We start from the raw sequence: 16,749 nt of genomic DNA, 5'->3' as shown, positions 1-16,749 counted from the left end.
ATTGATGTCATATATCTTGACTTCAAAAAAGCTTTTGATCTGGTATCCCATGATCACCTCTTGGCTAAACTGCCCAGTTGTGGCTTTGGCTCCACCACGATCCGCTGGCTGGGAAATTGGCTTCGTGGTCAGACCCAGAGGGTTGTGATTGATGGCAGTCACTCATCGTGGTGCCCTGTGACCAGTGGGGTCCCTCAAGGCTCTGTCCTGGGACCCATACTGTTCAACATATTCATTAATGATGTGGACATTGGAGTCAGGAGTGGACTGGCCAAGTTCGCCGATGACACCAAACTTTGGGGCAAAGCATCCACGCCAGAAGATAGGCGGGTGATCCAGGCTGACCTGGACAAGCTCAGCAAATGGGCAGGCGAGAACCTCATGGTGTTTAACACCGAAAAATGCAAGGTTCTCCACCTTGGGAGGAAAAACCTGCAGCACCCTTATAGGCTCGGCAGTGCTACGTTGGTTAGCGCTACAGAAGAAAAAGACTTGGGGGTCATCATTGACCACAAGATGAACATGAGCCTCCAATGCGATGCTGCGGCTAGTAAAGTGACCAAAATGCTGGCGTGCATCCATAGATGCTTCTCGAGCAAATCCCGGGACGTCATTCTCCCCTTGTACTCGGCCTTGGTGAGGCTGCAGCTGGAGTACTGCGTCCAGTTTTGGGCTCCACAATTCAAAAAGGATGTGGAGAAGCTTGAGAGAGTCCAGAGGAGAGCCACGCGCATGATCAGAGGTCAGGAAAACAGATCTTACGATGACAGGCTGAGAGCCATGGGACTCTTTAGCCTGGAAAAGCGCAGGCTCAGGGGTGATCTGATGACCACCTATAAGTTTCTCAGGGGTGACCACCAGGATCTGGGGGAACGTCTGTTCACCAGAGCGCCCCATGGGATGACGAGGTCGAACAGTCACAAACTCCTGCAAGACCGTTTCAGGCTGGACATAAGGAAGAATTTCTTTCCTGTCCGAGCCCCCAAGGTCTGGAACAGTCTGCCAGCGGAGGTGGTTCAAGCGCCTACATTGAACACCTTCAGGAGTAAATTGGATGCTTATCTTGCTGGGATCCTATGACCCCAGCTGACTTCCTGCCCTTTGGGCAGGGGGCTGGACTCGATGATCTCCCGAGGTCCCTTCCAGCCCTAATGTCTATGAAATCTATGAAATAGTTTTAAATTGGTGTGGTCTACTGGTGTGTTTCAAGAAACCCAGGTTTTGAGGAGGGTTTTGGAAACCTAAACTTTTTTGGTCCTAAACTATTTGACATTTGTCACTCAGAGCCAAACAGTGTACCCAGTGACTTCTTACTGCTTTCAGAATTGATTGCTAATGAAAAATGGATGATTTATAACATGCAACCAGGACAGAGAGCCTATGTAGGATTTATAAGACTTCTTCTTTTTGTGGCTTAATGCTAATGAGTGTACTGCCAGTCGCATTTGAGTGTTGCTGTAGGTTTATCATGATAAAACTTGTCCATAAACCAGAGTGTGTTTTCTGATTAGGTACTTAAAGCTTTCACCAAAACACCCAGAATCGAACACTGCAGGAATGGACATCTTTGCCAAATTTTCTGCATTTATCAAGAATTCCAGACCAGAAACTAATGAAGGTAGGATACTTTGGTCCTGTAATCTCTAGTGTTTTGGTATTTCATTGAATGGTGGGTACAGCAATAGCAGTTTTTCCTTGTTCGCTCCTACTTTACTGTGTGTGTTCAGTTTATTTGCAGAGTAATTGTTTCTACAAGGCAAAACCAGGTATGCTACAGTTTTTGTGTACAGGCAACATCATTGATGCCTACAAGTAACTTCCTTAATCTTGATCTGATTCTGCTTTATGAAGGCAGGAGATGCCTAGATCATATAAGGCAGGCATATTAAAGCTATAGAGACACTTTTAGGCAGACAAAAGTGCGGACGATGCAGCTCTTAAGGCTAGGCATGCAAGAGAGGATGGTACTTCTTCACCTTGCCTCGTTTTCCTTCTTGGGAACAAGCAATATCAACTGTGCTTTGGACCAATTTCATAGCTCTGCTGAATGGGAGTGTGCTACATGTCCTTCACGTGTTACAGCTGATACTATTAATGACCCTGGGTTACTAATTATAGGTGCGTTAAGGGTTGTAAAACAGAAGGGAGTTTGTAACAGCAGGCTATGACTTAAATGGTTTTAATACAATTTTCCTTCCAGACATCAGGGAGCTTTTTATGTTTTGGGTCAGTGAATTCCGAGCCAGTACTTCTCAGTCTGCCTTGAGAGAGCCAGAGCAGGCAGGCTGTCCAGTGAAGTGTTGTAAATCTTGGGGTGGTTAAAGGGGATGTGGCCCCCGGTCTTTCCCTTATCCACATGGCCTCACTGAGGTGAAGTCTAGGCTGCAGACTTATCATGTGTGGTAGCAGAGCCCTCGGACCCTGCAGTGCTCCATGCAGCTTGCTTCCAGTTCTGCAAACATTGCAGCAGTGTGCTTAGGGCTTTGGACAGGTAATTGATACTAGCGATCATCTTTTTTAAACCCATGCTCGGCCCCATGCAGGCACAGCTGTGCTGCTCCCAGTTCGGAGGTAGCTCCTGCAGAAAGCAGTGTAGCGTATCTGAGGGTACCCTGGTTAGGTAAAAACAGTTTATGGTCTAGCTGTGGCCTGGGACTTGCTGTGAATTGGCTCATGTACAATACCGTGTTTCATTTTCTGGAGTAAGTTAGAGTTTTGGTAAGCTGGTCCCCTCCTTTTTTAAAATGTTTGAGAAAGTCCTTCCTTTTGTAGACATGCTTATGCTGATATGTTCTGCACACTTAGATGAAGTGCCCCCCTGACCATCTACTTCTGGGTTTCCCCTTTGGGAGTTGATCCTCTACATTTTTGGAGGTGCAGAGTAATTGTATCTCACTTTTGTCCAGAGTTGTTAATTTTCAGCACTTCTGAAAACTCAGTGTAAGGTATGTGCATCTGAGGACAGATTTTAAAAAAAAAAATTAAAACAGTATAAGTGTATGCTTAAAAAACCATGAAAAACTGACCTGAACAGCATTAGTAACTCCTGTTGAGGAATGCAGATGGAAAGTGATTTGCTGTGAAAGTGCTGCTAAGTAATTCTGTATAAAAACTCAGTTTTAATTTAACTTTCTGGGGAAGTAAGCTCGTCCTGTGAATGAGCAATGACTTGGAGCTTTGTGCAGTCTCCAAGTGACTGAGTCATCTCAGACTCTCTGAATTTGCCTGCCATCCTTTCCCCACCCACCACTTCGGCATGCTTCTAGTTTTAATTTGTGTATCTGGAAATCAGGTAGCACTTTAAGACTTGGAGGAATAGACTGTTCCTTATGCAAAGGATTTGAATGAACTTTTTTTACACCATTTTTCAGATATTTGTAAGTACACAGCCATTCTCTGTTTTGTTTAGATAGCTATAGATCTTGCTGCTACTTGTCTCAACCTTTTGTTTCTGTGAGGAGGACCCAGGAAACTATAGGCCAGTTAGTCTTACCTTGATCCTGGGTAAGCTTTTTGAGAGAATTATCCTGGCGCATGTCCGCGAGGGGCCGGGGGGGGGGGGGAGATCATGCTTAGGGGCAACCAACACGGGTTCATTGGAGGTAGGTCCTGTCAGACCAACCTGATGGTCTTCTCACCAAATCCTCAGATGCAGGGGTAGCAGTGGACATAGTCTTTCTGGACTTTAGGAAGGCCTTCAACACACTCTCTCACCCCATCCTTGTTAAACTAGGGGACTGTGGTGTCAATACTTGCACAGTCAACTGGGTCACTAACTGGCTGGAGGGCCGCACCCAGAGAGCGGTGGTGGACGGGTCATTTTCAGCCTGGAGGGATGTGGGCAGTGGGGTCCTCCAGGGCTGGGTCCTCCAGGGCTCGGTCCTGGGGCCCGCACTGTTCAACATCTTCATCAGCAACTTGGGCAAGGGGATAAAAAGCACCCTGTTAAAACTTGCTGATGACACTAAGATGTGGGGGGATGTGGGCACGTTAGAAGGGAGGAATAGGTTGCAATCAGACCTAGACAGGTTACAGGGGTGGACGGATGAGAACAGGATGGGTTTCAAGTTGCTGCAAGGTGCTGCACCTAGGGAGGAAGAACCAGCAGCAGACCTACAGGCTGGGGAACTCCCTTCTCGGCAGTGCAGAGGCGGAAAAGGATCTTGGAGTTGTTACTGATGCCAAGATGAACATGGGCCGGCAGTGTGGGGATGCAGTCAGGAAGGCCAACCGCACCTTGTCATGCATCCACAGATGCATCTCGAGCAGGGCCAGGGAGGTGATCCTCCTCCTCTATGCGACACGTGTCAGGCCGCAGCTGGAGTACTGCGTCCAGTTCTGGGCGCTGCACTTCAGGAGGGATGTGGACAGCATGGAGAGGGTCCAGAGGAGGCCACTCGCATGATCAGGGGACAGCAGGGCAGGCCCTACGAGGAGAGGCGACGGGACCTGAACCTGTTCAGCCTCCACAAGAGAAGGCTGAGGGGGGATCTAGTGGCCCATTACAAAGTAGTCTGAGGGGACCAGTGGGCATTGGGGGAGTCCCTGTTTCCCTGAGTACTGCCAGGAGTGACCAGGAATGTGGGTCACAAGCTAGCAGAGGGTAGATTCAGGCTAGACATCAGGAGGCGCGACTTCGTGGTCAGGGCGGCTAGGGTCTGGAACCAACTTCCAAGAGAAGTGGTGCTAGCTCCTACCCTGGGGGCCTTTAAGAGGAGGCTAGATGAACACCTTGCTGGGGTTGTTTGACCCCAGTACTTTTTCCTGCCAAAGCAGGGGGTCAGACTTGATGTTCTGCTCGGGTCCTTTCTGACCCTACTTACTATGAAAAGATGCATTTTCCCTGGAACTAGGTCTAATGTAATCTGCTGCCTGGCAAATATAGGCATCTGCCATCTATATTGGTATCTTGCCTTACAAAGATCAAGCATGTTCTTTAAAATCGTACAGGTAACCACTTCCCGTTCAAGGCTTGTAAAACTAGCTTGCATTCTCTGCAGTTGAAGCAAAGTTTAATGTCTGTTTTTGGTGAAGACTGCAGACATACCCTCTAGTTGTAAAGAACAAGTAAAAAGAATACAAATGCAAATACCAATTTCAAATGGGCAAGGCTTTAGGCTAGTTAAATACTTGCTCACACTCTAATGCTCTATATGCTATTACATTAACAAGCAGTTATGTAATAGTCATTTACAGTTATTTTTTTCTGATTGATATACTTGTACACTTTACTGCATCTAGCTTTTTTTAGTGATATGTCTTTAACTATCAGGATAGTTTTAATGTAAAAATTGAGCTTGGTTTTTAGGATGTACTTTCCAGTGTATCGCATAATGACACTGTAATATATAGTCAAAGGCTGGCTCTGCCTTTTGGGAGGTGTCACCCAGATAGCATTTGTGTTCAGTGGGTACAGCAAATCCATGATTAAAATGAAGCTGCTAAAGAGCAATTTTGATGGTGGGTATGATTAATAATCTAGGAGACCTTGATTAGATTTTGAAGTGTGTTTTAGCTTGTAGTCTAATAAACAGAAGTCCATCTAAATTAACTGATAATCTGACTGCTTCAATTTAGAATAAAAATGTACTGCTGTTTAAATGTAAGTTTTACTAAAAACATCTTATACCCTTTTCTCTTGTATTGACACTGCCAAGAATAACTCTCTAATCTCAGACCTCAAAATGACATAACCAATCTAGACTAAAGGCACAATGGATTGTTGAATTCATAATGTATAGACTTTTGGATTAAATTACTTATTGGTAAATAAGAATTCCCAGTTGCCAAGCAACTGGCTGCCTTGTGGGGCCGGGAACCTATTATAATAGCTCTGTTCAAGAAAATGTTCGGGACAGTTCTGTTCCACTTTGTAGCAATCCCTTGATGGATTTTGCTGTAGGTTTATGGACTGCTTTAACATACTTTAAAGTAACTTAATTCAAGGTCAGTGGTCAACCAAAAGGATTTCAATACTCGTAAAGTGAATCCTGACTGTACAGTGCTGTTTTCATTTCAGTTGCTTTCATCTGAAATGCATTTGTTGTTCTTCAGTCTTCACCTTTAAATTTTGGTTTTATTACGATAGTCCCATCCCAAGTATACTTCTCAAGAATCTCTAATACTAGTAGTTTTTACAATACAAATGACAATAATTGATCTGAACTTTTTGCAAAGCAGTTAAGAATAAGATTTTTACAACTTTTTTCCCACAGACTAGGGAGCCACTGCTAATAAGTGAGATGACTTCTTTATTGTGGCATGATTTTAAAATGTCATAATTAGATCTAGCTGCTCTTCTTTCCTTTTCCTGGTGTCTTAATGCCAGGTCTTGACCATTTACTTACCTACTGTTTTCCCACTTCTGTAATAGCTTCTGGACTTGAGAAACCTTCAGCGGTCTATGATCAAACAGCTTGCTTTAAGTATTGTATTTTTAACAAAGAGAACAAGTTTTTAAGAGGGGAAGGAACATTTACACGTAGACTTCTTGGGAAAAAAAAACCCTATCTTCAAAAATCATATGATTGCCAGATGGTAAGTTTGGCAGGACTAATATCTTCAGATATCCCTGGAAGAGGTCTGTGTGTCAGTGAAATTTCTCCGCAAGGCTTACTCACTACTTGTATGTCCAGATGTTTCAACAAACTGGTGTAATCCTTAGAAGGCTTGAGAACCTAGAGGAGGCCACTCGCATGATCGGGGGCAGCAGGGCAGGCCCTATGAGGAGAGGCGACGGGACCTGAACCTGTTCAGCCTCCACAAGAGAAGGCTGAGGAGGGATCTAGTGGCCTGTTACAAACTAGTCAGGGGGGACAAGCAGGCATTGGGGGAGTCACTGTTCCCCCGAGCACTGCCAGGAGTGACCAGGAATAATGGTCGCAAGCTGGCAGAGGGGAGACTTAGGCTAGATATCAGGAGGTGTGACTTCACGGTCAGGGCAGCTAGGATCTGGAACCAACTTCCAAGAGAAGTGGTGCTGGCTCCTACCCTGGGGGTGTTTAAGAGGAGGCTAGATGTACACCTTGCTGGGGTTGTTTGACCCCAGTACTCTTTCCTGCCATGGCAGGGGGTCGGACTAGATGATCTTCTCGGGTCCCTTCTGACCCTAGAAACTATGAAACCCAGAGGTCTAGTTATGGCATCATCACCTAACAGCCCTTAAATGCCTGCAGAGTGGGGTGTTATTTGAGCCATTGTTTTCTTCCTCTTCCCCCTTCTCTTTACAGCACCATATAAAACTATTTGTATGTTGTAAGACAGCAGTTCTTCTTCTGTCAGGCTTTCCTTAAAAATACTGCCTGCCAAGCGACTGTACACATCACCAATTTTAACTTCTATCAAGGGCTGAAATTTTTATACAAAATATAGAAGCTTTACCAGGCTGGTGGAGAAGATTTTTAGTAATTACTGTAACCTGCACTGACTTATTCTAGAGCAGTGGTTTTCAACCTTTTTTTCATTTGTGGACCCCTAAAATTTTCTAATGGAGATGCAGACCCCTTTGAATTGTGTGTGTGGGTGTTCACGTACTTGTGATTGATCATAATCATCTTTTATGCACCCTGTAGACACAGTCTGCGGGACCCCCAGGGGTCTGTCAACCACAGGTTGAAAACCACTCTTTTAGAGAATTTACATTGTATTTAACTGCATTAAACTAGCAGTGGCCCCGAGTTTCTCAAATTTTCTATCTGAACTTCCTTAGCATTCAAGTGAAATAAAGTAGAAATGTTGTCTTATCCTGCATATATTGGGAGGAAAGCTTAAGAAATGCACATCCAATATTTGCCTGCTATGTTTCAATTTCTGGAAGAAGTAAGCTTTCCCTAAGGCCTAGTGTTTTGTAATTAAGTTTTGGATTAGTTTTGTGGGCTATACTGCCCTCTACTGCTGCCTTTGATTAATGTGTCTTGAAAAATTAGGACTTGAAGCTGTAATGGTTCAGGGAGTATGTGAGAAACTAGATGTGTTCATAATACCATTTGTTGGATAAACTTGGTTGTTGGGGGAGAAGCTTAGATGAGTTTTAGGTACAAAACAGCTTCCCTGACCTGAGGAAGAATGATACAGCTGAAGCTAGATACAGTCAGTTGCAGTTACTTTTCATTTAGCTTGTCTATATGAAGAACTGAAATAATTAGAGACATGACTTTTTAAATAAAATAATTTCTGCAGACTTGAGAATCTTATTTGAATCTAATTTAACAATATCAATTCATTTTTACTGACTTTATTTCCTGTTTCCATGTAGACATATTCTAAGATTAGATTTATTTGAACTGTAATTTATTCCATTATGGTGGCTAGCACAGACTTCAGTTTGGTTTTCATATCAACTTTCATAAATTCTACTCTAAGAGCATCTTTGCCACAAATGACACAAGAGATTGAAATAGTGTTGAAGTGGTGCTGCCCTTAACTCCTGTCTAGGATACAGCTTAAGATAAATGCCAGTTAGAACAACAGCTTTCATTTAACCTCATTATGTTAATGAATGTGGTCATTTAAAATGGGAAAAGAGCTGTTAAACCTGTGGAGCAAAGAGAAGTTGTTCAAAACAATTATAGCACTGTTCTTTACATAGTCTGTAGTTAAATCTAATTTGTCAGTGAAAAAATGTTTGAAAAGGAAGAGGGCTGTTTTTGTCAACTGTGAAGGAAGAGGAAGTTACAGAGGGAGCAGAATCATTGCCTGTGTTAAACCCATGACTTGGCACATTACAAGATACTGGCTCAGCTACAACTACAACAGCAATGCAAATATGTTTAAGCAACCTTAGTGGTACAGAAGGCTACCTCTGGATTAAGCAAGTATAAAATGTATCTGATGTGCTGTTCTGAATGAGGATGTAAAATATCTGACTTTGTTGGAGACTTGTTTTTTTTTCCTTTTATACGTATGTATTTGTACTTAACATATAGTCTTGACTTAATTTTTTTGAAAGTATGGACTGTTAAGAAAAGAGATTTAAAATCCTAGTAGTTCTGCATGTTTCCCTGATGCTTAATAGATAGCCAGTCCTCTTGCCTTATACTGCATCAGGGAGACGAACAGCTGTGTTTCCTGTATCGCTACCAACACCTCATCTATAACTAGCTCTGAAAATTGTATTGCTACTTCCTGTGCACTTTTTTTGTGTTTCTACATAAAGTTATATTCCTGTCCTTCAGCCTTGGAGCGTGGTCTCTTGAAAACTCTGCAAAAACTGGATGAGTACCTGAACTCTCCTCTTCCTGATGAGATAGATGAGAACAGTATGGAAGATATCACTGTTTCTTCTCGCAAGTTTTTGGATGGCAATGAGATGACATTAGCAGACTGCAACCTGCTGCCTAAACTACACATCGTCAAGGTAAGTGATTTTAATGGGCTGGGCTGCAAACTGTTGGTTCAGTTCCTCTTGAAACCGGGTGTGTAATAAACCAAAGAACCTGGATTTTTCTGTATAGGGATGGTTCACTACCTCCTTGAATTGTAACAAGTCACCCCGAATTAAGAACCATGCTGCTCAGCTAATTGCTGTGGCTTTTAGTTCAAGGGGTGCAACTTCATGGGACTGTGGCTGTGCTCCAGCTGGTTGGACAAATAGAGCACTTTGAAGTAAAAGCAGAAAACTGCTAGAGCACCTCAGCACTGCAAATCTCTTTGCAGCTGTATATTCTCCAGCTAGTTTGCAAACCCTCATCTTTGTGGGGGAGGGACATGTGAGAACTGTAGCCTTGCAGCAAATTCTGGATTCTTTGCATAGCAAATCATAGATGTGAAAGATTAAAAACAAACAACAATTCCTGCAGTCCATTCTACTTCAGCGGACAAATTAAATGGAGGATGTATGTGTATAGATGTTAAATGTAGCAAGAGTATTAGTAGCTTTCTGTAATAATTCAGTGAGACTCCTTGAGACTTCTGAAACTTTGATGGACATTACAGTTACAGTAGATGAGGGAGGAGAAGATGGATTGATAGAAAATGAGGGTTGGAAGGGACCTCAGGAGGTTGCATCTAGTCAAACCCCTGCTCAGAGCAGGACCAGCCCCAACTAGATCATCCCAGCCAGGGCTTTGTCTAGCTGGGTCTTTAAAAACCTCCGAACATGGAGATTCCACAAACCTCTCTGGGTGACCTCTTCCATTCTTTACTGCCCTCCTAGTGAGATGGTGAGAGAGTTTTTCTAATATCTAACCCCACCTCAATATTACAGCCTGCGTCAGGGTAAAGTTTAGTACACTGATCTTAGAATAAGGAAATCTTAAGATGTACAGGGAGAATGAGGGGGCAGATGTGTACTGTATGACCAAGTTTTTCACATGCTCAGTTAGACATTTTTTTCTCTCTAGAGAGAGAGAAGTGCCATGGCTATTACCAGAAGTACATAACAATGTCAGGATAGCTCAATGAAAATGAGCATTTTCTATACTATTATGGTTTATTTCCTCCTCTCTCACTATCCTTATTAGTGTTATACTGCAGATGGAGCCCCAGGTTAAGTTTTTATGCCTTTGTGTGGAAATGGGTTATTTGCAGTGTTAGTTAATTCTCACTGGGTCCCTTGGTTTATCTGAGGACAGTGTCACCAGGGCTAGGTACATTCCGAAGTACCAGTCATGACTCACCCTGATTATCATTAATGGAAGGAAGGTCATCTGTAAGACTAATTTCTACTGAAGATGACAGCATAAGTGAAATGAGGGATAGAACAACTGGTGTAAAGCAGTCATTGTCTCTCTTTTTGTTTTAGGTTGTAGCCAAAAAATATCGCAACTTTGATATTCCCAAGGAAATGATGGGAATTTGGAGATACCTGACCAATGCCTACAGCAGGGATGAATTCACCAACACTTGTCCTGGAGAAAAAGAGATTGAAATAGCTTACAGCGATGTAGCCAAGAGACTCACTAAGTAAATGGCACTTGCAAGAGAGATGATTTCTTACATATTCCATAACAATGCTTCTAACAGACTGCTCTTTTCATATAAAATAGCAATTTATTTTGCATGAATTGGCGGTTATTCAAAGTTATGACGGATAGACCAGGTACAGTAATTACCTAAATTTTGCAAACTTTTTAGTTTTGAAGCTAGTTTTTCTTCAGCAGCAAGTCTGAAAATTAATAGTTCATTTAATGTTGCATTGGGATAACTAGAGACTCTCATGTGAGGGATTACTTTTGCCCCATTGCTTACATTTATTTCATTTAATTGTAGATGAACTTGAAAACATTTGGTCCTTGCCTATGAAGAGAAACTTTGGGGTTTATTGATTGGTTCAGGATGCTCTTTCTTATGGTACAAGGAATATTTATGTATTTTGGAATTTACTGCTTTTCAGAAGTTCTTCTCATAACTGTTTATCTTGTCTGCAGCATATTGAACTGTACCTGTTTGTCTATCCCAGCTGTATACAAGGGGATCGTATTACTCAAAAGAGCCTTTTGCAGAAACTTGACAACTGTTTTTCAACAAATGGGGGGAAAATTAAACTGTCAAATTAAACCATGTAAATGAACCCAGTCAGGCTCCCTGGATTTGAATGCCCTGCACTTACGGGGAGTTCGGATCTAGGTCTGGATACTATCCAGGGGAGCCTCACTTCTGCTGCAGTTGACTGTGCTTATCTGCAGGCTTTCTGGAGCCGGATGAGTTTTAGAAGTGGCTTGTTCCTCAGCGATGACCTGAATGTGTCTGCTCAAAATTTATTTTTGAGCTGTTGATCAGGATGTTATTCTAACTAGCAAACCAAAAGAGCTAGGAACTCGCTATCAGTTCATTTAAGAACTGCAAGTGGCTTTCTTTTCAGTAGTTAAGAACCTTTTGTTCTGTGCAAGCCTTTCAGGCAATATTTACCTAGGAAAACTGCTCTCATGAATTATGTAAACTTCTGCGTTTCTAATGGACAAATAGATTCTGTTTGTGATGAATAGTAGTGCAATGATTAGCAAGGCCAGACTGAACCATTGCAGCGGTTAGAGTAGGGATCTTGCTAGGAACTGTATTAGAAATTTTTCTGAAGCTTGTTGAAGTGACCTTTAAAAATATTTGCCTTAATGTACAATATGCATTTTTTCTGAAGGGAAAAAACCCTTTATTGATTTTAGTTTTTAAAAGAAATGGTGCACAAAGTTCCAGCAACTTACACCTAGACTTATCCCTTTACTGTCACTGACCTATGTTCCTGGACTGCGATTTTGTATAAACGTTAATCATTGCACTTCTATACATTGAGTCTTTCTCCAGCAACACCTGAGGAATAGCACTGCATTTTTTTTAAAAAGTGATTTTCTAAACTGGGGAATAGTTTTCTTGCTTAAAACTGTTTAAAACAAGGTTTTGATGCATGTAATAAACTACTATCTTATTTTTAAAGGGTCAACAGACACTACTCCAAAGAACATTAGAGAGATAAGCCTATTTTTTTGTAATGATACTTTTTTTATATTTAACTGATTTTAGAAGTCTGGAAAGTGCTATTCCTTCTATGTTTTTTTTGGAAATATTTAACATATTGCAATAACATAAAAATGCTCACATAAACCTACTTTTATACACTAACTTTTTGGTAAGCACTGGCTTGATGACAAACAGCCGAACTTTTCTAAGCATCCTGCTTTTGCTACTTTATATACTCATAAAGTTAGCTTGAAATAGGAAGTGATAGAGTAAAAATTCCATATTTGTATACATGGCTTGTGGTGCCTTTGTCTTGCCTTCCTAGGACTAGAATTCCAATACAGTAACAGCTCAGAGTTGTTACCAGTCTTGTCAGAGACATTTGATATGCTTAAACTTTATTATGTATATTACAAAAGTGTTCAGGCATGTGAAGGGAAATACTACAGAGCAGCCTGGGTAGAAATAATTTAATTGTAGCCTTTTTAGATTTATTGTATCCTAACTGCACGTTCGCACCGTGAATAAAGTTTGTTTCAGCAGTAATAATCCTTTTTAGGGGTTTAGTGTTTGCCAGTGTGACATCCAGAGAAGGGAATGATTTTCATTTTGCCAGTTTAAAATATGGGTTGGTTTATATTTAAACAACAAGCTGGTATGTACAGCAGAATGGAAGCTTATTGATGGGGTGCTTTTTGTCATCGTTTTTAAAAATGGAAAATGTGAAGCGATTTAGGTGGATGTGATCTAGTACAGAGCGAGCCTTAAATCAAGGTGGTAATCTTAAACTGTTTAAAGCTTAATTAAGAGATTGGGCCCTGTTTTCTAACTAATTAGCACTTGTTATATACACAGTTAATATCATCAGGTAAGCATATGCACATGATCACAAAACACATTTTCATGCAGTTATCCCATCCATTTGCTGTTTTAATTGTGCTCACATAATTAAAATCAGACGTACAGTTTTCATGCCTAATTTGTCAGAGTATAAACCAGCCATGCTTTATAACTTTTCTCAAATCTTTGTGGTCAGTCCTCAAACTATGGATGTCCAATATAATATACTATAATTAATTTTAAAAGTTATGGCTAAAAGCTTAGAAACAGCTTTAAAGCTCTTGCTGTCTTTGGCATTCACTAATGTATTTCTTATTACAGTGAAGTGAGTTATTGATCATCAGGGACCCTTTCCCTTGTAGGCCCAGTTCACGCAAGGACCAGGTTAGTAGTAACAAAGGACTTCGCTGCATTTCTAATTTCCTGGTAGATGCATATCTACGTCATGGTGCATCACAAGTACCAGCCTGCTTGTTGGTGACTTCAGCATAGAGACCCAAGAATTTAATGGGAGACGGAGCATCTTTAACTTCCAGACGTGATCTCTTCAGGTTAGAACAGTGCAGTGTTAAGGGGTGGTGTATTGAAGTGCTAGCTGCCTGTGCTAGATGGGTTTTTTTGGTTTGGTCATTTTAATCTGGTTTAAATCATCAGCACTGTATTTAAAGGCCTTTTCACAGCCGTATAAATTCCTGGCTTCTGCCAGTGTGTTTACAAATCTGATCTTTGAAAGTTACAATTCACTGCATTTTAATCAGCAACCACTCTGCCCCCTGTTTAATTTTAAATGATGCTCCTAGCCCCCTCTACAACTTCGAAGGAGTAACTGCTGTTTTTTGACTAGGCATTCCAGTTTGTAAGTTGGCTGCATGCATTGGCATGCTGAATACTTCATTCTCAATCTAAAATATTTTATACTCCCATTAAAACAGATGATTATGCATGTTCCATAACCCTTATTAATAGGAAACCTGCTGTTTTCTCCCTACCCTCTTTGGTGAACGAACAGATATTGTGTAGACTACACACATTTAACAAAGCCTTTTTGAAAGCTTCCTATGTAGTACAGAACTGCATGTTGAAAAAGATGCATGTGAACTCTTTGAGTGATTTCATGCACTCCAAAACTTTCCTGTGCATCTATTGTTTGCTGACACTCTGAATGTCCCATATGGAATGCTATAGACATGTAGTTTGCACATTCACATTTTCCCATAAAATTGGTGTTTTTCTGGAATGGGCATGTTTAAACCAATTGAACAAGAACTGCATGTAGTTCCTTGATAAGAAGAGAGTTTTAATCAACTTTTTATGCTGAAGTAGCAGATTAGTTTTTCATATCAAAGGAACACAGGCAAATGAAGTAAAGATATCTTGAGCCAAACCCTCTTATTCCTATCTCCAGGCGAACCAAATGCTCGCTAAGTACAGTCAATTTACATGCTTCAACTTGCATGCTGTTCAGATCATTATTCAAATATGTCAGATGAATATTTTCACAATTTAGACATTATCTCAAATTAAAAACACTTTAAACCCATCAAGATTTTGTGTCACTGATTGTTACATTTTGTGTACGGGGAATGGTGGAGCAGGACAGAGTATAAACTCTAGGGTCAGGACAGCTGGAATTGGAGCTGTATTGAGGAAATGCTTGAAGAGTCGATACAAATTTATTGTAGTAAGCTTATCTTTCACCCTCTGGAACATCTTTTACAGGTATACTGATATACTGCTGGCAGCTATTGTTTAAAAAAAAATAAAATTTATATTTTCACTATCGAGCAGAGTTTGCTGTTGTCTTTTTTTAATGGCCAACATTTGTGTGCACAGATCCCATAATGTTGTAGCACATGCATTATGATGAAACACTTGAATACAAGAGCTCCTCACCCCACTACCTCCCTGCTGTTGCTGCTTTGCAGTTGAAGTGGGGGATTGAGACAATTCTTGGTTTTGCTACTGGTATAAGTAGGTATAATATCCATTTAAAAGAGTGAGTAGAATTGGTTGGAAAATGCTGCTTTTCACATTTGCATCCATTTTTTTTAGAATTTTACTGTTAAGTTTTCTGTAAAGAGAAACTGATGTATTTTAGGTCTACTCTTAAGAATCATTGGTTTTCAAAAAATATTAAAAAACAAACTATTACTACATGAAATGGCTAGCTTCCAACTTTTCTTAGAAAAAGTTCAAATTTCCCAGGAAACTTTAATTTGATCGAAAAGTCATTTTTTCAGAGTATTTCAACAAAAGAGAAAAATGAATCAAGTCTAGTATTGACTCTTAACTGATGGCTAGTTCTTTACATAAAAGCTAGGATTTGGGGCCTTAGTCATATTTATTCTGAATTTTAGCTACATTCCTCTGCCTTTCAACCTATCCTGACAATATTTCTATCTTGGAGTTAAGTGCTTCTTGCTTTTGGTGGATGTCAGCTCTTTGCTCTATAGTGCTGTCGGTACTTAACATCAAACACTCTGAAGTTTTTGAAGAGAATAGCTTAGGCTAACTTGATTAGTGCTTTGTTTCATCAGGATTACCATGGACACATGATGTATGTGTTAAGCTTGATTTAGGAGTCTTGTTAGGGCCCTGAAGGACTTCCTTAAGAATGATCTGAGGTGCCATCACCTGCACTTGATATGCCAAATAAGGGTGCTCACTGCCTGGGCCCCCAGCAAGAAGCTGGACTTCTGGCCTTGATAGAGGCTGTGAAGGCCACAACCCAGGGAGTCTTGTGAAGATGCTTGCTGTGGTCAGTACAAAGTTTCATTGATGGCTCTGATCCACATATCCTTGAATTTGTACAAATTTGGATCCAGACTTGATGGCTTAAACGCCTCTCTAAGAATACCACCTTGCTTCCAGTGAAGTTAACTGGAGGTTTTCTGTTACTTTGAATGGAACAGAATTATACCCTAATTTGTTGTCTGATTTATAATATGGCTTCCATCACTTTGATAGATGTAGACGAAAGGTACCAAGCACCTCTCAGGCATTTACACAGGGATTTAAGGTCCACTGAAATCAATGCTTTCCCCCAACTTTAATGTGTAACTATTTTATTTTATTTTTTTCTTCTGTATAACTGCCGCGCGGCACTCTCACATTTATGTAACCTTGAAGTCTTAACTAGTAAGCTAAATGAGCGCTTTGTATTTTTCTCTGTTGGCATTAAGCTACACATGTGCATTTTGTAGATTTTATTTCTTATCTAGAAGTGTTATTTTTGCAGAAATTAAACTTATGTAAAAAGTCTGCCTAGCAATTACTATGTAAAAGAAACTATCCTATCCCTGTATGCTCAGCTTATATCATAGTTAGTGTCACAGAGGCAGTCCAACCAACATCTATAAAGAGGCAAAGAAACAGAAAACAGCAGAGACGATGACCGGAAAATTCTATAGGCCCGATCACCCTATAGACCGGTTCTCAGCCTCCCCGCCTGGGCGTACCCCAGCGAAGACAAAGGCCTCAAAAATCCGACAACTGACAACGATTCACCGTGTTACAGTT

The 16,749-nt window shown here is 41.0% G+C and overlaps 1 protein-coding gene across 1 annotated transcript in view; it reads left to right on the top strand.

Moving 5' to 3' along the window:
* Nucleotides 1-15,012, top strand: part of CLIC4 (CLIC family member 4) — a 62,370-nt gene extending 47,358 nt beyond the window's left edge. Inside the window, exons 4-6 of the mRNA XM_090058071.1 lie at nt 1,512-1,618; nt 9,174-9,355; nt 10,742-15,012. Of these exons, the coding sequence (XP_089914197.1) occupies nt 1,512-1,618; nt 9,174-9,355; nt 10,742-10,906 (454 nt within the window). The 3' untranslated portion in view covers nt 10,907-15,012. The remainder of the gene's footprint in view (nt 1-1,511; nt 1,619-9,173; nt 9,356-10,741) is intronic.
* Nucleotides 15,013-16,749: the final 1,737 nt, after the last annotated feature.

This window comes from Crocodylus siamensis, chromosome 7, assembly GCF_052110815.1.
Source record: "Crocodylus siamensis isolate JL-2025a chromosome 7, ASM5211081v1, whole genome shotgun sequence".
Lineage (NCBI taxonomy): Eukaryota > Metazoa > Chordata > Crocodylia > Crocodylidae > Crocodylus > Crocodylus siamensis.
Note: the sequence above shows the minus strand (reverse complement) of the source record. Positions and strands in the feature narration are given on the sequence as shown.